Source organism: Anolis carolinensis, unplaced genomic scaffold (genome assembly GCF_035594765.1).
Source record: "Anolis carolinensis isolate JA03-04 unplaced genomic scaffold, rAnoCar3.1.pri scaffold_14, whole genome shotgun sequence".
In the NCBI taxonomy this organism is placed as follows: domain Eukaryota; kingdom Metazoa; phylum Chordata; class Lepidosauria; order Squamata; family Dactyloidae; genus Anolis; species Anolis carolinensis.
Window position 1 is genome coordinate 6296379 of NW_026943825.1, and position 25604 is coordinate 6321982.

At 46.7% G+C, this 25604-nt stretch overlaps 3 protein-coding genes across 13 annotated transcripts in view; 2 read left to right on the forward strand and 1 right to left on the reverse strand.

Moving 5' to 3' along the window:
• Positions 1-16532, forward strand: part of mark2 (microtubule affinity regulating kinase 2) — a 134898-nt gene extending 118366 nt beyond the window's left edge. For 4 of the 10 annotated variants that reach the window (XM_016998128.2, XM_062965144.1, XM_062965139.1 and 1 more), the window contains 3 exons: positions 6116-6142; positions 10986-11030; positions 13975-16532. In XM_016998128.2, the coding sequence (XP_016853617.2) occupies positions 6116-6142; positions 10986-11030; positions 13975-14332 (430 nt within the window). In that variant the 3' untranslated portion in view covers positions 14333-16532. The remainder of the gene's footprint in view (positions 1-6115; positions 6143-10985; positions 11031-13974) is intronic. The other 6 variants (XM_062965142.1, XM_062965146.1, XM_062965141.1 and 3 more) reach the window with 3 other exon arrangements.
• An 864-nt stretch (positions 16533-17396) lies between these two features.
• Positions 17397-25604, reverse strand: part of rcor2 (REST corepressor 2) — a 47790-nt gene continuing 39582 nt past the window's right edge. For both annotated transcript variants that reach the window (XM_062965148.1, XM_003228689.4), the window contains exons 5-12: positions 25370-25531; positions 23893-24017; positions 23637-23706; positions 21936-22151; positions 21761-21838; positions 21561-21618; positions 19083-19324; positions 17397-18932 (exon numbers count right to left, since the gene is read on the reverse strand). In XM_062965148.1, coding sequence (XP_062821218.1) covers positions 18570-18932; positions 19083-19324; positions 21561-21618; positions 21761-21838; positions 21936-22151; positions 23637-23706; positions 23893-24017; positions 25370-25531 — 1314 coding nt within the window. In that variant the 3' untranslated portion in view covers positions 17397-18569. The remainder of the gene's footprint in view (positions 18933-19082; positions 19325-21560; positions 21619-21760; positions 21839-21935; positions 22152-23636; positions 23707-23892; positions 24018-25369; positions 25532-25604) is intronic.
• The window catches only part of LOC134294347 (uncharacterized), a 38243-nt gene continuing 31958 nt past the window's right edge, over positions 19320-25604 (forward strand). Inside the window, exon 1 of the mRNA XM_062965149.1 lies at positions 19320-25577. Within this exon, the coding sequence (XP_062821219.1) occupies positions 19647-20990 (1344 nt within the window). The 5' untranslated portion in view covers positions 19320-19646 and the 3' untranslated portion in view covers positions 20991-25577. The remainder of the gene's footprint in view (positions 25578-25604) is intronic.

Genomic DNA, 25604 nt, shown 5'->3' on the forward strand with positions numbered 1-25604 from the left:
ACGCAGTATGTGTACATTCAACCTCCAAAACAATATGTGATAATATGCTGTGAAACTAAGTAAATCAGTAGACAATACAATTCACTCAGACCTGGCGTGCAGTCAAATAAAATAATAATAATACAGTATAGTCACACTTATCCAACATAAATGGGCCGGCAGAACGTTGGATAAGCGAATATGTTGGATAATAAGGAGAGATTAAGGAAAAGCCTATTACACATAAAATTAGGTTATGATTTTACAAATTAAGCACCAAAACATCATGTTTAACAACAAATTTGACAGAAAAAATAGTTCAATATGCAGTAATGTTATGTTGTAATTACTGTATTTACAAATTTAGCACCAAAATATCATGATGTATTGAAAACATTGACTACAAAAATGCGTTGGATAATCCAGAACGTTGGATAAGCGAGTGTTGGATAAGTGAGACTCGACTGAAATAATAAATCTTTATTTATTTTAATGGAGGGCGATTAATAAGTAATTAAATGATGATGATGATGATGATGATGATTTATATCCCGCTTTTCTCCCTCACGGGACCCAAAGTGGCTTACAACATATTAAAATCACATAAACAACAATCAGAGTACATCATTAATACAGTAGAGTCTCACTTATCCAACACTCGCTTATCCAACGTTCTGGATTATCCAATGCATTTTTGGAGTCAATATTTTCAATATATCGTGATATTTTGCTGCTAAATTCATAAATACAGTAATTACTACATAGCATAGTATTGAACTACTTTTTCTGCCAAATTTGTTGTATAACATGATGTTTTGGTGCTTTATTTGTAAAATCATAACCTAATTTGAAGTTTAATAGGCTTTTCCTTAATCTCTCCTTATTATCCAACATATTCGCTTATCCAACGTTCTGCCAGCCCGTTTATGTTGGATAAGTGAGACTCTACTGTATAAGCATAATAGGATAAACAGATTAAGTAAAACAACTACAGTATACATTCAAGATAAGTTGACACATCGGAATCAACTTTTGAAAGTCTTTTTTTTAAAAAGAGATGGATTGAAATCAAAGTCTCTGTAGTACTGGAGCAATTCTTTGGGACTCCTCAGGTTGTAATTGCAGTCAATTAGCAGTAGCTTCAGTTTGTCGGAAATAAATTCAGTTTGTCAGAGATAAACTTCCAAGTTGGGGGAACAAATGTTGCTTAGATGCCCAACCTTCATCGTAGTTGCATATTTTTCAGATATTGTTTAGAATAGACATCTGTGTTTAATTACTACTAAAAACAAAGACCAAGATTTTTTTTTTTTGGTTGGGTTGTGTTTTTATCCATAGTCGTAACGGTAAGGCTGTGGACCATATTTTAGTTCTTGCGGACAACTGATGGTCCACGGACCACAACTTTAAATTTATTTATTTAATTATTTATTTATTTATAGTATTTATATTCCGCCCTTCTCAGCCCGAAGGGGACTCAGGATGGATTACAATGAACACATATATGGCAAACATTCAATGCCAACAGACAAACCACATACATTAGACAGACTCAGAGGCATTTTTAACATTTTTCCAGCTTCACGATTCCGGCCACAGGGGGAGCTGTTGCTTCACCATTCTCTAGTGGCTGTACTTCCTCATTCCTTTCCTCGTGTTTTGGTGGCAGTTTTATGGTGTTGTAAATTAGTTAAATTAGCCTCCCGTATAAAGTGTCCCTAAATTTCCCTAATTGACAGGTGCAACTGTCTTTGGGGGCTGCATAGGTCAACAGCAAGCTGGGGCTATTAATGGTCGGAGGCTTAACCCGAACCGGGCTTCGAACTCATGACCTCTCGGTCAGTAGTGATTTATAGCAGCTGGTTACTAGCCAGCTGCGCCACAGCCTGGCCCCTTATTCTGAGGATCTAGCCAGGAGGATGTTGGTACAGGGATGGAACTGCGTCTACCTCAAGGCAGCTTTTCTGTGTATGCATTTATGTGTGTCATCTGTCTCCACCCCGGGACCGTCGGTATGTGTTGGGTGACAACTTCAGTATCTCTGAGACATATTCAGAGGAACCCAGATTGGAGATGGCTTCCTTGTGTTCCCTCCAATGCTTGAATGAAGGGGGTTAATGAAGGGTGCTTTCATTGAAGTCTATGAGGGGATTATGGGTGGGGAGCCATTCCGTGCAGCCCAGCACCTCCTGCCCCATCCCCTTCTTTCCTTGCTGTAAATGTTTTGCCTGCCTACCTACCCCTCCACCCTTGCTGATCCCACCTTTGTGAGAAGAGAGAGACCAATAGAGTCATTCCAAGACAAGTGGTCTAAACCTTCTCGCCATCATGTTCAAATTTTAGCTGTCGTGTTGACTGACTACCCTTCAGATAAGGGGGTCTAGATCAGCAACTATTGCAATTAGAAACCTGAAATTTTGGGAAACTTTGCTTAACAGCTGACTGGTGCTGCAGGTAAAATTTTAGACCCCTTAAAATTTTTTAGACCCGGGTTGTTGTATGTTTTCCAGGCTGTATGGCCATATTTTAGAAGTATTCTCTCCAGGCATCTTATAATCTATCTATATATATAAAAGAGTGATGGCATCAGGGCAGTGGACAAAACAACAAAACTACAGGCCCCCCAACCTCGAAATTTGACAACACAACCCATCATTCACGGCTCTAGGTTGATACAACAAAAAGAAAAGAAAAATAAAGTCCTAATTAGAGGGAGAGGAATAATAGTTTTTATCCAATTGCTGCCAGTTTGAAGGCTAAGCTCCGCCCACTTGGTATCCTAGCAACCTACTCAGCCCAGGGGACAGGCACAGTTAGGCCTCACTTAGGCCTCTTCCACAGATTATCAGATTTTAAATGGATTATATGGCAGTGTAGACTCAAGGCCCTTCCACACAGCTATATAACCCATTTAGAATCTTATATTATCTGCTTTGAACTGGATTATCTTGACTCCACACTGCCATATAATCAGTGTGCATACTAAACATAAAGACAACCATACAACAGACATTCAATACCACCACTACCTCAACAATTTCTCACCAACACCACCAGACAAGCCACAGCAACGCGTGGCCAGGCACAGCTAGTAATAATAATAATAATAATAATAATAATAATAATAATAATAATAATAATCTTTATTTTTATATCCCGCCCCATCTCCCCGAAGGGACTCGGGGCGGCTCACAACAGGGACAAGCCCGAATAACAACAACATATTTAACATAAACTTAAAACATTCCAACAATACACAAAATAAAATAATGGACAAATACATTAAACATCCAAACAGATAAAATCAGAGTAATTAAAAGCAACCCAGTGGGGACAGGTTTCATAAAGTGCTGTATCATCTTCAGAGGTTGTGAGATATGGAGAAACAAAGCAAGGAAGGTTTATATATACCGTATATACTCGAGTATAAGCTGACCCGAATATAAGCCGAGGCACCTAATTTTACCACAAAAAAGCTGGGAAAACATTGACTCAAATATTTATTTATTTATTAGACTTGTATACCGTTACTCCCAGTTTGGCCCGCTACTCCCAGTTTGGCTCGGAGCGGTTTACAGAAATAGATTAAAACAATACAATTTGCTTTAAAATGACAATAAAAACAGACATAGCGCCGAGTTTTTCACCCATCGAAAGCTTGTCGCAAGAGAAAGGTTTTGCAAGCCAAGGGTGGTAAATTTCAGAAATAAAAATAGATACAGTAGTGTCTCACTTATCCAAGTCTCACTTATCCAAGCCTCTGGATAATCCAAGCCATTTTTGTCATCAATGTTTTCAATATATCGTGATATTTTGGTGCTAAATTCGTAAATACAGTAATTACAACATAACATTGCTGCGTATTGAACTACTTTTTCTGTCAAATTTGTTGTATAACATGAAGTTTTGGTGCTTAATTTGAAAAATCATAACCTAATTTGATGTGTAATAGGCTTTTCCTAAATCTCTCCTTATTATCCAAGATATTCGCTTATCCAAGCTTCTGTCGGCCCGTTTAGCTTGGATAAGTGAGACTCTACTGAATTTATATTAGACTTGTATACCGCTACTCCCAGTTTGGCTCGGAGCGGTTTACAGAAATAGATTAAAACAACACAATTTGCTTTAAAATAACAATAAAAACAGACATAGCCCCGAGTTTTTCACCCATCGAAAGCTTGTCGGAAGAGAAAGGTTTTGCAAGCCAAGGGTGGAAAATTTCAGAAATAAAAAGAAATACCAATAAAATTACATTAATTGAGGCATCAGTAGGTTAAATGTTTTTGAAAATTTACATCAAGCTCAACTCTGATCAAATCATTATTCTCATCTTCCATGTAAATGTGCTTATGTATCCTTTTAATAATAATAGAGTAAAATAATACATGTAATAATAAATAGAATAAAATAATAAATGCAATAATATTAATAAGATCAGAGTGAAATAATACATGTATTAATAATAATAATAATAATAAAGTAAAATATATGTAATACAGTAGAGTCTAACTTATCCAACATAAACGGGCCAGCAGAACGTTGGATAAGCTAATATGTTGGATAATAAGGAGAGATTAAGGAAAAGCCTATTAAACATCAAATTAGGTTATGATTTTAGAAATGAAGCACCAAAACATCATGTTATACAACACATTTGACAGAAAAAGTAGTTCAATACGCAGTAATGTTATGTTGTAATTACTGTATTTACGAATTTAGCACCAAAATATCATGATGTATTGAAAATATTGACTACAAAAATGTGTTGGATAATCCAGAACATTGGATAAGCGAGTGTTGGATAAGTGAGACTCTACTGTATATTGAAAACATTGACTACAAAAATGGCTTGGATAATCCAGAAGCTTGGATAAGTGAGACTCTACTGTAAATAGAATGAAATAATAAATGCAATAATAATAATAATAATAATAATAATAATAATATAAGATCAGAGTGAAATAATAAATGTAATAATAATAATAATAATAATAATAGAGTAAAATAAATGTAATAGTAGCAACAATAATAGAGAAAAATAATAAATGTAATAATTCCAATAGTAATAGAGAAAAATAATAAATGTACCATATATTCTCGAGTATAAGCTGACCCAAATATAAGCCAGCCAGGATCCTCACCCGAGTATAAGCCAAAGGGGGCCTTTTTTAGTCCTAAAAAAAGGGCTGAAAAACTAGGCTTATACTCGAGTATATACAGTATCTGTGGAAAGTCCAGGGTGAGAGAAAAACTCTTTGTCAGTTGGAGTTAATCACCTCGATTAGCATTGAATAGCTTCAACCCTAACTGGACTTTCCACAGATATATATAGACCTTCCTTGCTTAGTTTCTACATACCTCACAACCTCTGAGGATGCCTGCCATAGATGTGGGCGAAACGTCGGGAGAGAATACTTCTGGAACATGGAGATATATTCCTCACAACCTCTGAGGATGCCTGCCATAGATGTGGGCGAAACGTCGGGAGAGAATGCTTCTGGAACATGGAGATATATTCCTCACAACCTCTGAGGATGCCTGCCATAGATGTGGGCGAAACGTCGGGAGAGAATGCTTCTGGAACATGGAGATATATTCCTCACAACCTCTGAGGATGCCTGCCATAGATGTGGGCAAAACGTTGGGAGAGAATGCTTCTGGAACATGGCCATACAGCCCGGAAAACATACAACAAGGCCACGAAAGCCTTCGACAACACAATGTTTAGACCACTTGGCATGGAATGACCCTATAATGCAGGCATGGGCAAACTTCGTCCTTCCGGGTGTTTTGGACTTCAACTCCCACAATTCCTGGCCTCAGGCCCCTTCCTTTTCCGCTTAAGCGGCTGCGGGGGAAAAGGAAGGGGTCTGAGGCCAGGAATTGTGGGAGTCGAAGTCCAAAACACCCGGAGGGACAAAGTTTGCCCATGCCTACCATAGTGAAATTGCAAAGTCCTGGCTTTTCTCCCAGATGCAACTGAATGGGGGTCTCCAGGACTAGGGGGTTCCTCCGTGGCCCCGTATTTTTTTGGGGGGGGGAGGTGGGGGTCACGCTTGTCATTTTCGCACATCCGCAGCGCTAGTTCACCCACCCGCCGACCCACCGTTTTTTCCCCTTTTTTCCCCCCTTTTAGAAATCTGTCTTTCAGGTTTGCCAGAAGGTAGGCGTTCATCACTCTGGTTTTGTTCTGTCCTCCTCCTTTCCTTTCCTCCTCCTCTACTAACCCGCTCCCGGCTTACTCCTTCCTTCCTCCCTCCCTTGTGGCTGCTAATGGTGTCTGTGTGTGAGCATAAGGGCGCGCTTACTTAAAGGGACAGCGGGGATCTTGTTAGATTTCCCAGGCTGCAAATTGTCTGGCCTGGGCTTTTCGTGGGGCAAGAGCACCACCGAGGGTCTCCGTTCCGTTCCGTAACGCTGTCTCTTTCGGCGATCTCTGTCTCCCGTCGTCCCCCAGGCTGGGCCTCTGATCTTTCGCCCCTCTCTCTCTAATCTTTCTCCCTGCATGGTGGCGGATAGGAGGAGCTGGGCTCTCCCGCTTGCAGCTGCCTTGAGGGTCCGGGGTGGGCGTGGAGGGCAGCCTCTATCACCTGCATGGCCCCGGATAGAAGCACTCGCTTCTGGGATGAGCACAGTCCAGGAGATGCTGTTGTTCTTGTTGTGTTCTGGTCTCGTTCTCTTTTCAACATGGCATTGTTATCCTCGTAGCCATGGAAAATGGCTATTACCCTTTGAAGACTTTATTCGTTTATTTACAGCATTTCTATTCCGCCCTTCTCACCCCGAAGTGGACTCAGGGCGGATCAAATTACATTCAATGCCTTTTAACATAGAACAACGACAAGACAAACATAGGCTCCGAGCGGGCCTCGAACTTAGGACCTCCTGGTCAGAGTGATTCATTGCAGTGATTCCTTGCAGCTGCTCTCCAGCCTGCGCCACAGCCCGACTTTGTATGTTCTGATAGTTCACATCAAAGTGGCCAGAGGGTCGAGTGCTTCTCATATATTTGAGGACATTGTCTGAGACCAGGTCAGACCACAGATGGCTCAGATTTGTCTTTACTGCCTAGGGATGGGCAAACTAAGGCAAACTAAGGCCCGGGGGCAGGATGTGGCCTTCTGGGAGCTTACCCCAAGCCCTCCTCATTTTCATCATCATCATCATTATTTAATTACTTATTAATCGCCCTCCATCCAAGATGTTCTAGGCAATTTACAAGATAAAATTTTCCCTGTCTTCTTGGCATAAGACCACGGCAGGAAGGATGGGGCAGGAAGGCACACAGCAGCCGAGAGCCCTCTGGAGTGCTCTCAGCCACTGCATGTCTCACCTTCCTTCCAGCATAAGGACAGTGTGAGCAGCCCTGTCCTTATGCCAGGATGGGGGAGGAAGGCACACAGCAACCAAGAACCCTCTGGAGTGCTCTCAGCCACTGCATGTCTCACCTTCCTTCCAGCATAAGGACAGTGTGAGCAGCCCTGTCCTTATGCCAGGATGGGGGAGGAAGGCACACAGCAACCAAGAACCCTCTGGAGTGCTCTCAGCCACTGCATGTCTCACCTTCCTTCCAGCATAAGGACAGTGTGAGCAGCCCTGTCCTTATGCCAGGATGGGGGAGGAAGGCACACAGCAACCGAGAGCCCTCTGGAGTGCTCTCAGCCACTGCATGTCTCACCTTCCTCCCAGCATAAGGACAGTGTTTGCAGCCTTGTCCTTACGCTGGGAGGACGGTTTGAGGAAGGCACACAGCGGTTGAGAGCCCTCTGGAGTGCTCTCAGCCACCTCATGTCTCACCTTCCTCCCAGCATAAGGATAGTGTTTGCAGCCCTGTCCTTATGCCGGGAGGACGGCTTGAGGAAGGCACGCAGCGGTTGAGAGCCGTCTGGAGTGCTCTCAGCCACTGCATGTCTAACCTTCCTCCCAGCATAAGGACAGTGTTTGCAGCCCTGTCCTTATGCCGGGAGGACGGCTTGAAGAAGGCACGCAGCAACCGAGAGCCCTCTGGAGTGCTCTCAGCCACCGCATGTCTCACCTTCCTCCCAGCATAAGGACGGTGTTTGCAGCCCTGTCCTTATGCCGGGAGGACGCCTTGAGGAAGGCACGCAGCAGTTGAGAGCCCTCTGGAGTGCTCTCAGCCACTGCATGTCTCACCTTCCTCCCAGCATAAGGACGGTGTTTGCAGCCCTGTCCTTATGCCGGGAGGACGCCTTGAGGAAGGCACGCAGCAGTTGAGAGCCCTCTGGAGTGCTCTCAGCCACTGCATGTCTCACCTTCCTCCCGGCATAAGGACGGTGTTTGCAGCCCTGTCCTTATGCCGGGAGGACGCCTTGAGGAAGGCACACAGCAGTTGAGAGCCCTCTGGAGTGCTCTCAGCCACTGCATGTCTCACCTTCCTCCCAGCATAAGGACGGTGTTTGCAGCCCTGTCCTTATGCCGGGAGGACGCCTTGAGGAAGGCACGCAGCAGTTGAGAGCCCTCTGGAGTGCTCTCAGCCACTGCATGTCTCACCTTCCTCCCAGCATAAGGACGGTATTTGCAGCCCTGTCCTTATGCCGGGAGGACGCCTTGAGGAAGGCACGCAGCAGTTGAGAGCCCTCTGGAGTGCTCTCAGCCACTGCATGTCTCACCTTCCTCCCAGCATAAGGACGGTATTTGCAGCCCTGTCCTTATGCCGGGAGGACGCCTTGAGGAAGGCACGCAGCAGTTGAGAGCCCTCTGGAGTGCTCTCAGCCACCTCATGTCTCACCTTCCTCCCAGCATAAGGACGGTATTTGCAGCCCTGTCCTTATGCCGGGAGGACGCCTTGAGGAAGGCACGCAGCAGTTGAGAGCCCTCTGGAGTGCTCTCAGCCACTGCATGTCTCACCTTCCTCCCAGCATAAGGACGGTATTTGCAGCCCTGTCCTTATGCCGGGAGGACGCCTTGAGGAAGGCACGCAGCAGTTGAGAGCCCTCTGGAGTGCTCTCAGCCACTGCATGTCTCACCTTCCTCCCAGCATAAGGACGGTATTTGCAGCCCTGTCCTTATGCCGGGAGGACGCCTTGAGGAAGGCACGCAGCAGTTGAGAGCCCTCTGGAGTGCTCTCAGCCACTGCATGTCTCACCTTCCTCCCAGCATAAGGACGGTGTTTGCAGCCCTGTCCTTATGCCGGGAGGACGGCTTGAAGAAGGCACGCAGCAACTGAGAGCCCTCTGGAGTGCTCTCAGCCACCGCATGTCTCACCTTCCTCCTAGCATAAGGACGGTGTTTGCAGCCATGTCCTTGTGCCGGGAGGACAGCTTGAAGAAGGCACACTGCGGTTGAGAGCCCTCATATCCCACCTGCTCCAGCACCTTCACGTACATGAGGGGTGCTTTAGAGCATCAGACTACAGAGGGGAGCTTTTCTTGAAGACTGACCTATTTGCTATCCTGGGAAGTGGGAGAAGTTCTTCCCTAATGGGATCCTTTGCTGTTGTAATTTCTGGTTGTGGGAGGCAGAGAAGACAAAGGAAGGGAGTGTGTCCATGCTTGACGTGTCCTCCCAGCTGCACTTGAGATAGTATTTCCAGATGGGTTGGACTACACCAGTGATTCCCAAAGTGGGCGCTGAGGTGATCTAGGGGGGCAGGGATGGCCACAGATGCATTTGGGGGTAGGGGTGGGGCCTCTTCCCAAGTGCTGGAGACAGGGCTGAGCCCCTGAGGTGCCTGTTAGGACACAGGGGGCGGAGCTAGAGGAGGGGGCGGGGCTTCTTCCCAAGAGCCCGAGACAGGGCTGAGCCTCTATACCTCTCCTGAGAGGCCTTTTAGGACTAAAGGGCGGGGCTAGGGTGAGGGCAGGGCCTCTTCCAAAGAGCGCGAGATAGGGCTGAGCCTCTATACCTCTCCTGAGAGGCCTTTTAGGACTAAAGGGCGGGGCTAGGGGAGGGGGCGGGGCCTCTTCCCAAGAGCGAGAGACAGCACTAAGCCTCTATACCTCTCCTGAGAGGCCTTTTAGGACTAAAGGGCGGGGCTAGGGGAGGGGGCGGGGCCTCTTCCCAAGAGCCCAAGACAGGGCTGAGCCTCTATACCTCTCCTGAGAGGCCTTTTAGGACTAAAGGGCGGGGCTAGGGTGAGGGCGGGGCCTCTTCCAAAGAGCACGAGATAGGGCTGAGCCTCTATATTTCTCCTGAGAGGCCTTTTAGGACTAAAGGGCAGGGCTAGGGGTGGGGGCGGGGCCTCTTCCCAAGAGCATGAGACAGGGCTGAGCCTCTATATACCTCCCCTGAGGCGCTTGTTAGAACACGGGGGCGGGATATAGAGGTTCATCCCCGTCAGGCACTCAGGAAGAGGCCCCGCCCCCTGTGTCCTGGCAGTTGCCGCAGAACAGATATAGAAACTCAGCTCTGCCTCAGAGCTCGTAACTCCACCCATCCCAGTCCTATTGGTGGCCACGCCCACCTCCCCCTCCCAGCCCTGCATCTTGGACTAGGGGAGAGGCTCAGCCCCGCCCTCTTGAGCAGGAGCAACGCCCACCCCTCTAAGCCACGCCTCCTTTCCCAAGGGCACTGAGTAATAATTTTTCCAAAAAGGGGGTGGGAGGCCAAATAAGTTTGGGAATCCCTGGACTACACCTTCCATTGTTCCCACCCAGCATGTCCAGTTCCCCATGAGATGTGAACCAAGAATTTCTTAGTTCACGGCTGAGACATTTCATCCGATATCCGGCAGCCCCACCTCCCCCCCACCCCACCCCACTTGGAAATGGCTTCTGCTTGTAGCGATGGACTGGCGGGACGTAGCTTTTGTTGCATGCCGTCTTCCAGAGGCTGGCTGTGTCTGCCTCCTCGCTGGCACGGTGTTGGCCAACTGCATGCCAAGTGGGAGTGTTGCATGCCCAGGCCCTCCTAGGTCTCTCGAGCCCCAAAATCCCCCCAAATGGAAGGTCCCCGTATCCCTGCCCCTTTGGGAGAAACGGAGAGCAGGAGTAGGAGCAGCTGCCTGGAGGATGCCTGACTTCTTCTCTCCCGCTCTGTTTTTTGAGGACCCTGCATGAGCCCGAAAGCAAAGACCGCGTGGAGACCCTCAGGTGAGACCCAGCCCGGGCCAGTGGGCTCTGGGAAAGACTCTGCTCCTCTCGGTCTGTCTCTCCGACTGCTCCCTGGCGCCTCCTCTTCCTCACATCCCTCTGCCTGTGTTCCTGACTGTTCACAGTCCTCCTCCTCTCTCTTCCTCTTCTCTGTCTCTCCTCTAGATCTCTCTTGCCAGTCAGGCTGGGAGGGGTGGGCCGGGCACTTCTGCTTTGGGTTGCTGTGAGATTTCCGGGCTGTCTGGCCATATTCCAGAAGCATTCTCTCCTGACCTTCCCCCCATATCTATGGCAGGTATCCTCAGAACTTGTGAGGTCTATTGGAAACTAGACAAAGGTTTATATATCTGTGGAAGGTCCAGGATGGGAGAAATAACTTTTTGTCTCTTGGGGGCAGGTGTGAACGTTGCAGTTAATCACCTTGATTAGCATCGGAAAGCCTTTCATCTTCAAGGCCTAACTGCTTCCTGCCTGGGGAAATCCTTAGTTGGGAATTGTGAAAGGAAATTCTGATCAAATTATTATTCTCATCTTCTTCTATGTAAATGTGCTTATGTATCCTTTGAATATTAATAGAATAAAGTAATACAGTAGAGTCTCACTTATCCAAGCTTCGCTTATCCAAGCCATTTTTGTACTCAATGTTTCCAATATATCGTGATATTTTGGTGCTAAATTCGTAAATACAGTAATTACAACATAACATTACTGCGTGTTGAACTACTTTTTTTTGTCAAATTTGTTGTATAACATGAAGTTTTGGTGCTTAATTTGTAAAATCATAACCTAATTTGATGTTTAATAGGCTTTTCCTTGATCAGTCCTTATAATCCAAGATATTCGCTTATCCAAGCTTCTGCCGGCCCGTTTAGCTTGGATAAGTGAGACTCTACTGTACATGTAAAAGTAATAATAATAATAATAATAATAATAATACAGTAGATTCTGTATTACATGTAATGTATAATATACTATTACAATAGTGTATTATTATTATATTGTATTACATTATAATATTATTGTCAATATTATTTGTATATACAATATATCATATTATTAGTATAGCATAAAATTAGTATTACTGTATATACAGTAGAGTCTCACTTATCCAACATAAACGGGCCGGCAGAATGTTGGATAAGTGAATATGTTGGATAATAAGGAGAGATTTAGAAAAAGCCTATTAAACATCAAAATACGTTATGATTTTACAAATTAAGCACCAAAACATCATGTTATACAACAAATTTGACAGAAAAAGTAGTTCATTACACATTAATGCTATGTAGTAATTACTGTATTTACAAATTTAGCACCAAAATATCACGATATATTGAAAATATTGACTACAAAAATGCGTTGGATAATCCAGAATGTTGGATAAGTGAGTGTTGGATAAGTGAGACTCTACTGTAATAAATACAGGAAAATAATACATGTAATAATATCAGAGTAAATAATAAATGTATTAATAATAATAAAAATAGAGTAAAATAAATGTAATAGTAGCAACAATAATAGAGAAAAATAGTAAATGTAATAATACCAATAATAATGGAGAAAAATAATAAATGTACCATATATTTTCGAGTATAAGCTGACCCAAATATAAGCCAACAAGGACCCTCACCCAAGTATAAGCCAAGGGGGGCTTTTTCAGTCTTAAAAAAAGGGCTGAAAAACTAGGCTTATACTCGAGTATATACAGTAATCAGAGTTGGACAGTCTTATCTTAAATTAGATAAGGAGCCCTAATGGCGAAGTGTGTTAAAACACTGAGCTGCTGAACTTGCAGACTGAAAGGTCACAGGTTCAAACCTCGGGAGCGGCGGGAGCGGCCGGTGTTAGCTCCAGCTCCTGCCAACCTAGCAGTTCGAAAACATGCCAACGTGAGTAGATCAATAGGTACAGCTCCGGCGGGAAGGTAACGGCGCTCCATGCAGTCATGCCAGCCACATGACCTTGGAGGTGTCTACGGACAACGCCGGCTCTTCGGCTTAGAAATGGAGATGAGCACCAACCCCCAGAGTGTGAGTAGATCAATAGGTACAGCTCTGGCGGGAAGGTAACGGCGCTCCATGCAGTCATGCCAGCCACATGACCTTGGAGGTGTCTACGGACAACGCCAGCTCTTCGGCTTAGAAATGGAGATGAGCACCAACCCCCAGAGTCAGACATAACGGGGAAAACCTTTACCTTTACTATCTTAAATTAAGAGTTTTATGCAAATATTCAAAAACATTTTACCTACCGATGCCTCGATTAATGTAATTTTATTAGTTTCTATTTTTATTTCTGAAATTTACCTCTCGGCTTATACTGGAGTCTTATGTTTTCCCAGTTTTCTTGTGATAAAATTATAATAATGATCATACTAATTTTATTTTTGTACCCCGCCACCATCTCCCCAGAGGGACCCGGGGCTGCTTACAGATATAAAACCAGCATACAGTATACACTTTTACAACAACACACAAATAAATTTAAAAGGCATTAAAAATCACAATCATTATAAAACACATGAAAAGCACAGCAATAAAAACATAAAATGAGCTGGGCAAAGTGCAGAGTGGAACTTGTAAACAAGAAGGAAGATTAAGGTGCTACAAGGTCATGGGAAGAGCCTTAAACTGGGGTGAACTCTGAGGCTATGTCAAGGAGTTAACCAACAGGTACAACTGGTCAGAAGAACCTGGGTTTAGTAAACAGTGGGCGGTAAAATTAGGTGCCTCAGCTTATATTCGGGTCGATAAACCCCACTTGTCTAGTTTCCGACAGACCTCACAACCTCTGAGGATGCCTGCCGTGGATGTGGGTGAAACGTCAGGAGGGAATGCTTCTGGAGCATGGCTATACAGCCTGGGAAACTCCCAGTAACCCAGGGAAAGCTTGGACGAGAGGCTTCTTTCTCCTTTGCTCACTGTGGCTTCTCCCCTTCACCCAGGCCTCACATGGTGGGCGGCAGCGGGGACAAGGATCGGGACGAGAACAGGGAGGCCAAGCCCCGCTCGCTGCGCTTCACCTGGAGCATGAAGACGACGAGCTCCATGGAGCCCAACGAGATGATGAAGGAGATCCGGAAAGTGCTGGACGCTAACAACTGCCAGTGCGAGCTGCAGGAGAAGTACATGCTCCTGTGCATGCACGGCGCGCCGGGTCACGAGGCCTTTGTGCAGTGGGAGATGGAGGTGTGCAAGCTCCCCCGCCTTTCGCTCAACGGCGTCCGCTTCAAGCGGATATCGGGCACTTCCATGGCCTTCAAGAACATTGCCTCCAAAATCGCCAACGAACTGAAGCTTTAACAGGCCCCGAGGGGGGGCGGGGCGGGGCGGGGCGGGGGCCCGGCCTGCACGCGCATGGAGTGGGGTTTAGGAGTCAAGCAATTCAACTCTGGTCGGGTTTATTTTTTCGATACCCTGGTGCAGGACTCGAGAGGTCGGGGGAGGCGCGGCGAGACCGATGGATGGATGGGTGTTGCGTCCACCCCTCCCTCCCTCCCTCCCTCTCCTCCCCCCTCCCTGCACTGCTGGATCTCCATGGAAATGGAGCGCATGGGGTAGTGGTTGGCAGCCACCCAGCCGGTCTCCGTGGCGTCTCCGTGGCAACAGTAGTGGGAGCATACCAAGGGCTGTTGGTCTCTATAGTGACTGTGTTGGGGGCATCCCTTTTGGTCTCCGTGGCGACTATGGTACTTTCCTCTTTTCTTCTTTTGTGCACATGAGACAGGGTTTTAAATTTTACCAAAAGGAAGAGAGAGAAGATGCGCCCCTTCCATTGCTCGAGCTCCCTCCCCATGCCTTTGTGTCCCTCTTTTCTTTTGCATTCGTTGGGGTGGTGGGGTGTCGTCCTGGATCATCGAGGCTTCTCCGTTTGGACATTACTGTTATTACTGCTCCCAGTTGGGTTTCTCTTCCCAGACCAGTGATGGACAAAGGTGTGACCATAGGGATGGTGTTTCTTCTTTGCTTTTGTTGTGGCCAGGACCTTAAAGTTGGGCCGTCCTGAGCTTACCGTCCTTAGCTTACCGTCCTTCTCCTTGCCTGGAAAGGAGGATGCTAGCTCTTTTCTCTGGAAAGGAGGTAGCATCCATTTCTCCATCTGCCCGTTCCCAGAGCCAGACCAACATAATGGACAATGTAAGCTTGTGGTGCATTGTCCCCGGGGGCGCTGTCGAGCCCCCTCCCCCCCCCCCCCTCCCGGCAGCAGCGCGGACCATTGGCTCCCTCCTTGCCAAACGCGGAAGGCCTCAACTGAGGCCCAGCTCTTCTCATGAGTCCTCACTGAACGCGGAAGGCCTCAACTGAGGCCCAGCTCTTCTCATGAGTCCTCACTGAACGCGGAAGGCCTCAACTGAGGCCTAGCTCTTCTCGCGAGTCCTCACTGAACGCGGAAGGCCTCAACTGAGGCCTAGCTCTTCTTGCGAGTCCTTGCAAGAAGAGCTAGGCCTCAATTGAGGCCTTCCGTGTTTAGCAAGGAGGGAGCCAATGGTCCCCGCCGTTGCCGACAAAGATATGTGCGGGGACATGTGGGGTCCGCCTACAAGGCCAAATCACTTAGGGTTGTTCCCTTCCCCGGATGTCATCGGCCTCTAGGATGTAAGCATTTCTTGGTTCCTAGAGCCCGTCCCTGTCCACTTGAGATGCTATTCTAGGTCGCCCAGCATCGTGGTCCTCTCTCAGCTGCTTTGGTGGGGAACGCTTGTATCCGTTCCGAGCTCGGAGCCTTCCCCATCATAGAGTGACTGCCAGCATGTTTCCGCCTCGCTCAGTCCCACCTTCTTTGTTTACCTCCAAGCTCAAGGGTGGCTTTGACAATTACGAACAAGCATTCCCCTTCTCGTTGTAGAGCAGGCTTCTCGAGGACCATATCTAGACGATAACCCCTTTATCTACGCCCGCAAGCTGCGCTGACACTTAGGTGCAAGTTGGAGAGGTCTCTGAGAACTAGCATCCCGATCGATCGGTCAGGTTGACCGTGACCTAAGGTACAGTGATTTATAGCTCCAAAGATGATGTGGCCTTCTTTCCTGCTCTCCAAACACGGAGAGTGCGGCCTGCCCCGAAGCACAAGAGAAACATGGGACCCTGGCGCTGCAGTTCCCTTTCTTAGTTCCCGGCCCCTCTCCCCGTTCCCGTTTCTTTCATTGCCATATCGCCACTCGAGAATGTATTTGCAACCATTTTCTGGGTGATCGCCCTCCTTCCTCCCCGGTGTCTGCTGAGCTCCTTCCGCCCTGCCACCATTTTATATACACACACACACACGGTTTGTATATAACTGTACTGATACCTCGGTTTTGTGAGTGGTTTAATTTTTTTCTCGTTTTGATTCTGATCACAAAATGCCTTTTTTAAAAGAGAAAAAAAATCATGTCCCTCCCCTCTTGCCCTCCCCTCCCCCTTTTATTTTATTTTTTTTGGTTCGTTCCCCTTCCTTTCCCTCTAGGGATGCTGCCGTTTGATGTAGTTTTACAGGTTCTAGATTAAAACTTTCCAGAAAGCACCTGGGTGACCTTGGTTTCCTGTTTTCTTGTTTGGCAATGATCCTCCCTCCACTGACATTGCAGGTTATAGCGAGCGCCGTGAACATGTCCAAGAGTCCTGCCAGCGTCCTCCACAAACACCATCCTGCCCCCCACCCAAGTGAAGGCTTTCCTGCGGGGACAATTTCATCCTAGATGTTCTGTTTTTCCTCCAGAATGAACATCTGAGGGTTGCTTAATTTGCATGACTCCGCCCACTGCCTCTCCCTTAACCCTTTCCTATGGCACGCAGTTAACAGATGAATTGATCAGCAACTGAAGAGGTTAGAATTCACCATGATTTACAAGAGTTGTTCTTGACCTACATCCAGAGAGCACTCTTAACCGAACCCATGATGGATCTGGACCACACTTGCCACGAATAATGGGACTTGCAGTGTCTTCACTGATACTGTGACCCCCACCAACAATGGACTGAGACCAGTCACACCTGGGCATTATTCCACAGATATATAAAACCCCACTTGTGTATTTTCCAAGAGACCTCACAACCCCTGAGGATGCCTGCCACTGATGGGGGTGAAATGTCTGGAATATAGCCATACAGCCCAGAAAACTCACAGCAACCCAGTGGGTCCGGCCATGAAAGCCTTGGACAACACAGAGGCCAAATTCTTCAGTGGCGTACAAGAACCAGAGGCACAAGAGAGAGAAGTTCACATTATATTCTGAAAGTTGAAGCAAGTGAGCAAAATGTGAGGAATGAGTCAAGGCCATACAGCCCAGAAAACTCACAGCAATCCAGTGGGTCCAGCCATGAAAGCCTTGGACAACACAGAGGCCAAATTCTTCAGTGGCGTACAAGAACCAGAGGCACAAGAGAGAGAAGTTCACATTATATTCTGAAAGCTGAAGCAAGTGAGCAAAATGCGAGGAATGAGTCATGGCCATACAGCCCAGAAAACTCACAGCAACCCAGTGGGTCCAGCCATGAAAGTCTTGGACAACACAGAGGCCAAATTCTTCAGTGGCGTACAAGAACCAGAGGGACAAGAGAGAGTTCATATTAGATTCTGAAAGTTGAAGCAAGTGAGCAAAATGCGAGGAATGAGTCAAGGCCATACAGCCCAGAAAACTCACAGCAACCCAGTGGGTCCAGCCATGAAAGCCCTGGACAACACAGGCGAAATTCTTCAGTGGCGTACAAGAACCAGAGGGACAAGAGAGAAGTTCACATTAAATTCTGAAAGTTGAAGCAAGTGTCCAGGAGCAAAAAGCGAGGAATGAGAGTCACGGCCATACAGCCCAGAAAACTCACAGCAACCCAGCGATTCCAGCCATGAAAGGTTTCACAACATCTTAATCTTTGCTCTTTGTTTGCTCAAGTTAGAAAAACCAGCCATTTGTAACAAAATACCTTTATTGAAAATGTTCCGTGAGCACCGCCCACCCACCCGACCCCTCCAAAATGCCTTCCGGACCCCTTTAAAAAAGCAACCCCGCCAGAGACCTAGCCGTGAGAGGGTTGCGTAGACGTAGGAGAGCCCTTTTCTTCCCTTCAGGCTGCCCCCGGACCCCCTGCCACCCCCCCCCCCCCCCATGTGCTTCATTTCCTACTCCATCTTCACAATCTCTGTGTAACCCTTGTAAGGCTCCTTCTCTTCCTGCTACTCTTTGCTTAGGGACTTCCTCCCAGCCCAGTTGGATCAGGAGCACGTTGTTCATCCCTTTCTCTCTTCCGACCCACCCCCCAAATTCCACCCATGGCCCAACTCAACCACCCTTGTCCCCGTCCCCCCCACTTCCCTCCCTCTTTCCACACAGGCACTGATGCAATTCAATCCTGCAGAGGTGTAAACATAATCCATCGCCCACACTACTAGCCCTAATCGCGTCCCTCCCCCAACCCCGGAAAATGAAAAACCTCACCCCAGTGTACGTAAGTAAGAACTGGAGTTGGGTGCTACATAACCTGGGGCCAGACCCCTGGGAGCGTCAGTTCTCTTCTTCCTCCTCCCCACCAACAGCCATACCAACCCTGTGTAGACGGGAGACTCTCAGAGGGAGCTGCCAGAGGGCGGCGGGTGCGGAGGGTGCTCCCCTGCCCCGCCGAGGAGCGACGGAGGGTGCTGCTGGGCTCCGCGGGACGGCGCCGGTCGCGAGGTTGCCGGTCGGATGAGCGGCGGCGGCTGGTTGAGCGAGAGTCTGGGCTGGAGGAAGCGGCCTTGCTGCAGGGGCGGGGGTTGGCGGTGCAGCGTGGGCGCCGTGGGGAGAGTGGGCCTCAGCAGCGGAGGCGGCTGCGAGAGGGCGGCCACGGGCGGGCGGGGGGACGCCGGCAGTGGCAGTGGAGCGGGCAGAGGCGGCGGCGGAAGCTGCTGGTTCTGCTGCTGCGAGGAACGGGACACAGCGGTGATCTGCACCTGCGAGGACAGAGGAAAGAGCCACTGCCACTTGTATGTATTCCGGACACATACAACAACCCTGTAATCCCGGCCATGAAAGCCTTCGGCAACTTCTGTAAGAACTCGCGAGCAACAACTGGAGGGAAGCACCCGGCACTGGCCTCTCACCTCGTCGTCTTCCTCGCTGCTCGCGAGCGATGCGCTGGAGCTCTTGTGGTCCTGGGGAGGAGAGGCGCCCTGCGCAGATGCCGACAGCCCCCCTCCGTCCTGCTCGGCCTCCCATTCCTGCAGCACCTCCTCCAGGTTGAAGCGGCGGCGGTAGCTGACAAAGAACGTCTTCACCTGGGCCACCGTTTTGTTGCTGATCACCTCTGCGATGGCCTGGAAATCTTTCCCGTATTTACGGATGGCTGAAAAGGGAAAAAGCAAAAACGTTAAACTCCGATGACATCACCCCTTGTGTCACACATCCTGTAATGTTTGGAATGTGCAAAGAGCATGAATAGCTGAGTTGCTGTGAGTCTTTCGGACTGTACGGCCTTGTTTCAAAAGCATGATAATAATAATAATAATAATAATAATAATATAAAACATCTAAGAAATCTCACAAGATTTCGCATCTGATGTACATGGATGACCTGAAGCTGTATGGGAAAACTGAAACTGAAATCGTCTCTGACTACCAGTCTGAATTTTTAACACTGATATCAGCATGGAGTTTGGCTTGGACAAATGTTCAACAGTGGCATTGAAGAAGGGAAAATCATTGAAAGTGAGGGCATAAATATGCCCAATGGCCAAACAATAAAGTGTCACCAGCCAGAGGCCTATAAATATCTGGGCATATTACAGCTGGACAACATCAAGCATGAACATGTGAAGACTGTGGTCAGTAAAGAATACACACAAAGAGTCAGAAAAATTCTCAAAAGCAAGCTCAATGGAGGCAACACCATCAAGGCCATAAACACCTGGGCCATACCTGTCATAAGATATACTGCTGGCATCATAAACTGGACACAGATGGAACTGGACAATTTGGACAGAAAAACAAGAAAACGCATGACCATTCATCATTCACTGCACCCTCGCAGTGATGTTGACCGGCTATATCTGCCTAGAAGATCAGGGGGCAGAGGACTCTTACAAGTAAAACAAGCAGTCAAAGAAGAAGAACATGCCCTGGCAGAATATGTAAAGCAAAGTGAAGAACCTGCTTTGATTGAAGTCAAAAATCAGAAACTCCTCAAAGCACAGCAGACAAAAAACCAGTACAAGAAAACCGCACTACAAACTAGAGCTGACAGCTGGCACAACAAAGCATTGCATGGAAAGTTCCTTGACAAAATTGAAGGAAAAGCTGACAAGGAGAAGACCTGGCTCTGGCTCACGAATGGGACCCTGAAGAAGGAGACAGAAGGCCTGATCCTTGCAGCCCAGGAGCAAGACATCAGGACAAAGGCAATCAAGGCCAAGATCGAAAAATCAGCTGATGACCCAAAATGCAGACTGTGCAAGGAAACCTACAAAACCATTGATCATATCCTCAGCTGCTGTGAGAAAACCGCACAGACAGACTACAAACAGAAGCACAACTATGTGGCCCAAATGATTCATTGGAACTTATGCCTCAAGTACCACCTCCCAGCAGCAAAGAACTGGTGGGATCACAAACCTACAAAAGTATTGGAAAATGAGCACGCAAAGATACTGTGGGAGTCGGACTTCCGAATCCAGACTGACAAAGTTCTGGAACACAACACACCAGACATCACAGTTGTGGAAAAGAAAACGGCTTGGATCATTGATGTCGCCATCCCAGGTGACAATTGCATTGACGAAAAACAACAGGAAAAACTCAGCCGGTATCAGGACCTCAAGATTGAACTTCAAAGACTCTGGCAGAAACCAGTGCAGGTGGTCCCGGTGGTGATGGGCACATTGGGTGCCGTGCCAAAAGATCTCAGCCGGCATTTGGAAACAAGAGACATTGACAAAATCACGATCTGCCAACTGCAAAAGGCCACCCTACTGGGATCTGCACGCATCATCCGAAAATACATCACACAGTCCTAGACACTCGGGAAGTGTTCGACTTGTGATTTTGTGATACGAAATCCAGCATATCTATCTTGTTTTCTGTGTCATAATAATAATAATAATAATAATAATAATAATAATAATAATAATAATAATAATAATAATAATAATTTATTTACACCCCGCCAACATCTCCCCGCGGGGACTCGGGGTGGCTTACAATGTTACAAAAGAACAACACAATAGGTAAAGGTTTTCCCCTGACGTTAAGTCCAGTCATGAACGACTCTGGGGACTGGTGCTCATCTCCATTTCTAAGCCGAAGAGCCGGCGTTGTCCATAGACACCTCCAAGGTCATGTGAACATTGGCATGACTACATGGAGCACCGTTACCTTCCCACCGGAGCTGTACCTATTGATCTACTCACATTGGCATGTTTTCGAACTGCTAGGTTGGCAGGAGCTGGGGCTAACAGCAGGCGCTCATTCCGCTCCCGAGATTTGAACCTGGGACCTTTTGGTCCGCAAGTTCAGCAGCTCAGCGCTTTAACACACTGTGCCACCGGGGGCCCTTCAGGAACCCAGCCATCCCTTCCAAGGCTCACCTTGCACAGCCAGTAGCTGCTCATCTGTTGTCCAGCGTGAGTTAAACTTGATGTTTGTCTGCAAGAGAAAAGAGAGCGTATCAGAAATTGTAGAGGAATCTAGAAATCATAGAAAGAGACTGCGCTGTGCATCGTCCTCCCGACCCCTCTCAAAACCACAACAGGACGTGCAGCACGTGGTTGCTTCCATACACACTCACCTCAGGTGGCCGCAGTGTGTCTATTCCACCATCCAGCACTTGCTTCATGCTGCTGTTGATCTGCTTGATGCTTTGTACCTAGCATGAGGTGGAAATAGGAGGCCAGGATTGTATGCCGGAACAGGCAACAAATTGATGTCGGGGACCAACACGGGCAGGACTTGGGTGTCCCTACCTGGCGCTTGAGGGAAACCAGCTGAGAGTCCAAGTGCCGCAGGGTGAGAGCCGCCATGTCCGGGCTGGCAGACAGCCCAGTGATGTCCTCTTGGCTTAAGTACATGCCCTTGGGAGGTCTCCGGCGGGCGCGCAGCGGGTGGTGCCGATACTGTGACAGTTGCACTTCCTTCTTCACCGGCCCCGGTTTGCTGTTGAGTGGCTTCTGGTAAGGAGGCTGCAGATAAAGTAGAACTAAGCAAATTGCAGCCAGACAAAAATTATTTACAGTATTTATATTCCACCCTTCTCACCCCAAAGGGGACTCAGGGCGGATCACATCTATTTATATATATAAAAGAGTGATGACATCAGGGCAGCGGACAAAACAACAAAATTACAGGCCCCCCAACCTCAAAATTTGACAACATAACTCATCATCCACGCCTCTAGGTTGATACAACAAAAAGAAAAGAAAAATAAAGTCCTAATCAGAGGGAGAGGAATAATTGTTTTTATCCAATTGCTGCCAGTTTGAAGGCTAAGCTCTGCCCACTTGGTCTCCTAGCAACCTACTCAGCCCAGGGGACAGGCACAGTTAGGCCTCACTTAGAATCATAGAATCATAGAATAGTAGAGTTGGAAGAGACCACATGGGCCATCTAGTCCAACCCCCTGCTAAGAAGCAGGAAATCGCATTCAAAGCACCCCCGACAGATGGCCATCCAGCCTCTGCTTAAAAGCCTCCAAGGAAGGAGCCTCCACCACGGCCCCGGGGAGAGAGTTCCACTTAGGCCTCTTCCATAGATTATCAGATTTCAAATTATCATTTGAAAAAAAAAATGAACAAATTCCTATGCACACTGCACGTGTCTTATTTGTAGTGCAAAACAACAACAACAATGAAAAAACAATACAATATTTAAAAATGAAAACAATTTTAACCAACATAAATCTATCAGGATTTCAATGGAAAGTGTGGGCCTGCTTCTGGCCAATGAGATGGTCAAGTTAATCAGGATTGTTGTTGTTGTTGTTGTTGTGGGCCTTCAAGTCATGTCAGACTTTGGGCGAGCCTGAGTCTAAAATTATTCATTTACCTATTTACTACATTTATTTACTACATTTATATCCCACCCTTCTCACCCCGAAGGGGACTCAGAGCAGCTGTATGTACATAAAATATATTATATTATTAGCATAGCACAATATTAGTATTATATATTACTATACAATGAACTATACCACTGTACTGTAATATTATATGTAATATATAACATATAATTTAATATTATTATATGGTATTATTATTAGTATATTGTATAACATTATAATATTTTTATCAATATTATATGTATATATAATATTATTAAAACTGACATAAAAAATTATATTATAAAACGGAGGGCGAGGGCCAGGTAAATGACCTTGGAGGGCCGCATCCGGCCCCCGGGCCTTAGTTTGGGGACCCCTGCTATACGGTATAGTGGTAAAGTGGTATGGAGCCCCTGATGGTGCAGCGTGTTCAAGCACTGAGCTGCTGAACTTGAGGACTGAAAGGTCGCAGGTTCGAATCCGGGGAGCAGGGTGAGCTCCCGCTGTTAGCCCCAGCTTCTGCCAACCTAGCAGTTCGGGAACGTGCAAATGCGAGTAGACCAATAAGTACTGCTAGGGGAGTCCCCTTGCCCCATTTGGGCTTCCTGAGAAGCCGTTTCCCACGTACCTCCTTCTTGGGATCCAAAGCGTCAAACTCGCCCTCACTCGCCTGCCGTCCTTCGTCCAGTTCATCATTGCTGTAGGAGAAACGCAACTGTTAGAAGGGCTTCTAAAGGAATGTGTCCCTTTTTAAACTTCAGAACTTCCCGCTTTTAACTCTTCAAGGAATATGTGTGGACCATCCCATCGCCAGGCTCCGTTTCAGCCTGATTTGGGATGCAAAACCAAAGCCCAGTGAGGCCGGTTCATGCTCAGTCTCTGACCTGTCGTCCTTTTCTTTCTTGGTCAGGAGCTTGCGGGCTTGCCTGTCCATCACACTCGTCCTGCTCCGGGTCTTCTTCCAGGAGTAGTAATACTTCACCAAGCTTGGGATCAGTTTATCAGGAAGCTGTAGAGGAAACATCGGAGAAATAGTGAGTGGACAAAGGCAGCCAAAAGTTTACGAAATGGGTGGCACATGGCGGTCATTAGGAGACATAGTAGCACACTGAGGAGCATGTACTTGGCAGCAACTGATCTTGGTTAAAATTAAGATCACAACAACATCTATATATATAAAAGAGTGATGGCATCACGGCGACCCACAAAACAACATAACTACAGGCCTCCCAACCTTGACATTTGACGACACAACCCATCATCCACGGCTCTAGGTTGATACAACAAAAAGAAAAGAAAAATAAAGTCCTAATTAGAAAGAGAGGAATAATTGCTTTTATCCAATTGCTGCCAGTTAGAAGGCTAAGCTCCTCCAACTTGGTCTCCTAGCAACCCAATAAAAAATAATAAAAACACTAAAAAAATTAATACAATAAAATACTATAATAACAGAAAATAACTAAAAATAATACAAGTAAATAATAAAATATAATAAATAAAAAGATAACTTACAATAAAATTAATTAAAAAATACAAATAATGTCAAATAAAAATTACACAACAATCTTTAACCAATACCACCACCACTTTGCCACAGCAACGCGTGGCCGGGCACAGCTAGTCTGTTATAGAATTCCAATATGCCGATGATAACGTAGTGTGCGCATTCAGAAGACCTACAGTGTTTGTTATAGAACTCCAATATGCCGATGATAACGTAGTGTGCGCATTCAGAAGACTTAGTGTTTGTTATAGAACTCCAATATGCCGATGATAACGTAGTGTGTGCATTCAGAAGACCTACAATGTCTGTTATAGAACTCCAATATGCCGATGATAACGTAGTGCGTGCATTCAGAAGACCTACAATGTTTGTTATAGAACTCCAATATGCCGATGATAACGTAGTGTGCGCATTCAGAAGACTTAGTGTTTGTTATAGAACTCCAATATGCCGATGATAACGTAGTGTGTGCATTCAGAAGACCTACAATGTCTGTTATAGAACTCCAATATGCCGATGATAACGTAGTGTGTGCATTCAGACCTACAGTGTTAACTCCAATATGCCAATGATAACGTAGTGTGTGCATTCAGAAGGCCTACAGTGTTTGTTATAGAACACCAATATGCCGATGATAACGTAGTGTGTGCATTCAGAAGACCTAGTGTTTGTTATAGAACTCCAATATGCTGATGATAACGTAGTGCATTCAGACCTACAATGTTTCAGAACTCCAATATGCCGATGATAACGTAGTGTGTGCATTCAGAAGACCTAGTGTTTGTTACAGAACTCCAATATGCCGATGATAACGTAGTGTGTGCATTCAGAAGACCTACAATGTCTGTTCCACGTACCATCTGCTGGATCCGAGCAAAGCTCTTGCCATGGAAGCTAAAGGCTTGCTCAAACAGGACTTTGTCCTCCACGGTCCACTCGTCCGGGAAGGGCGTGAAGTTGGCCAAGTCGGCCAAGGACTTCTCCACGTCGTGTTTGTGCCACAGCAACATCCCGAGCGCCTGCAAGGAAGGCACAGAAATGAGCAGCTCGGAAGGAGAAACCCTGGTAAGTCGTTACTTCTAGTAGTAAAGT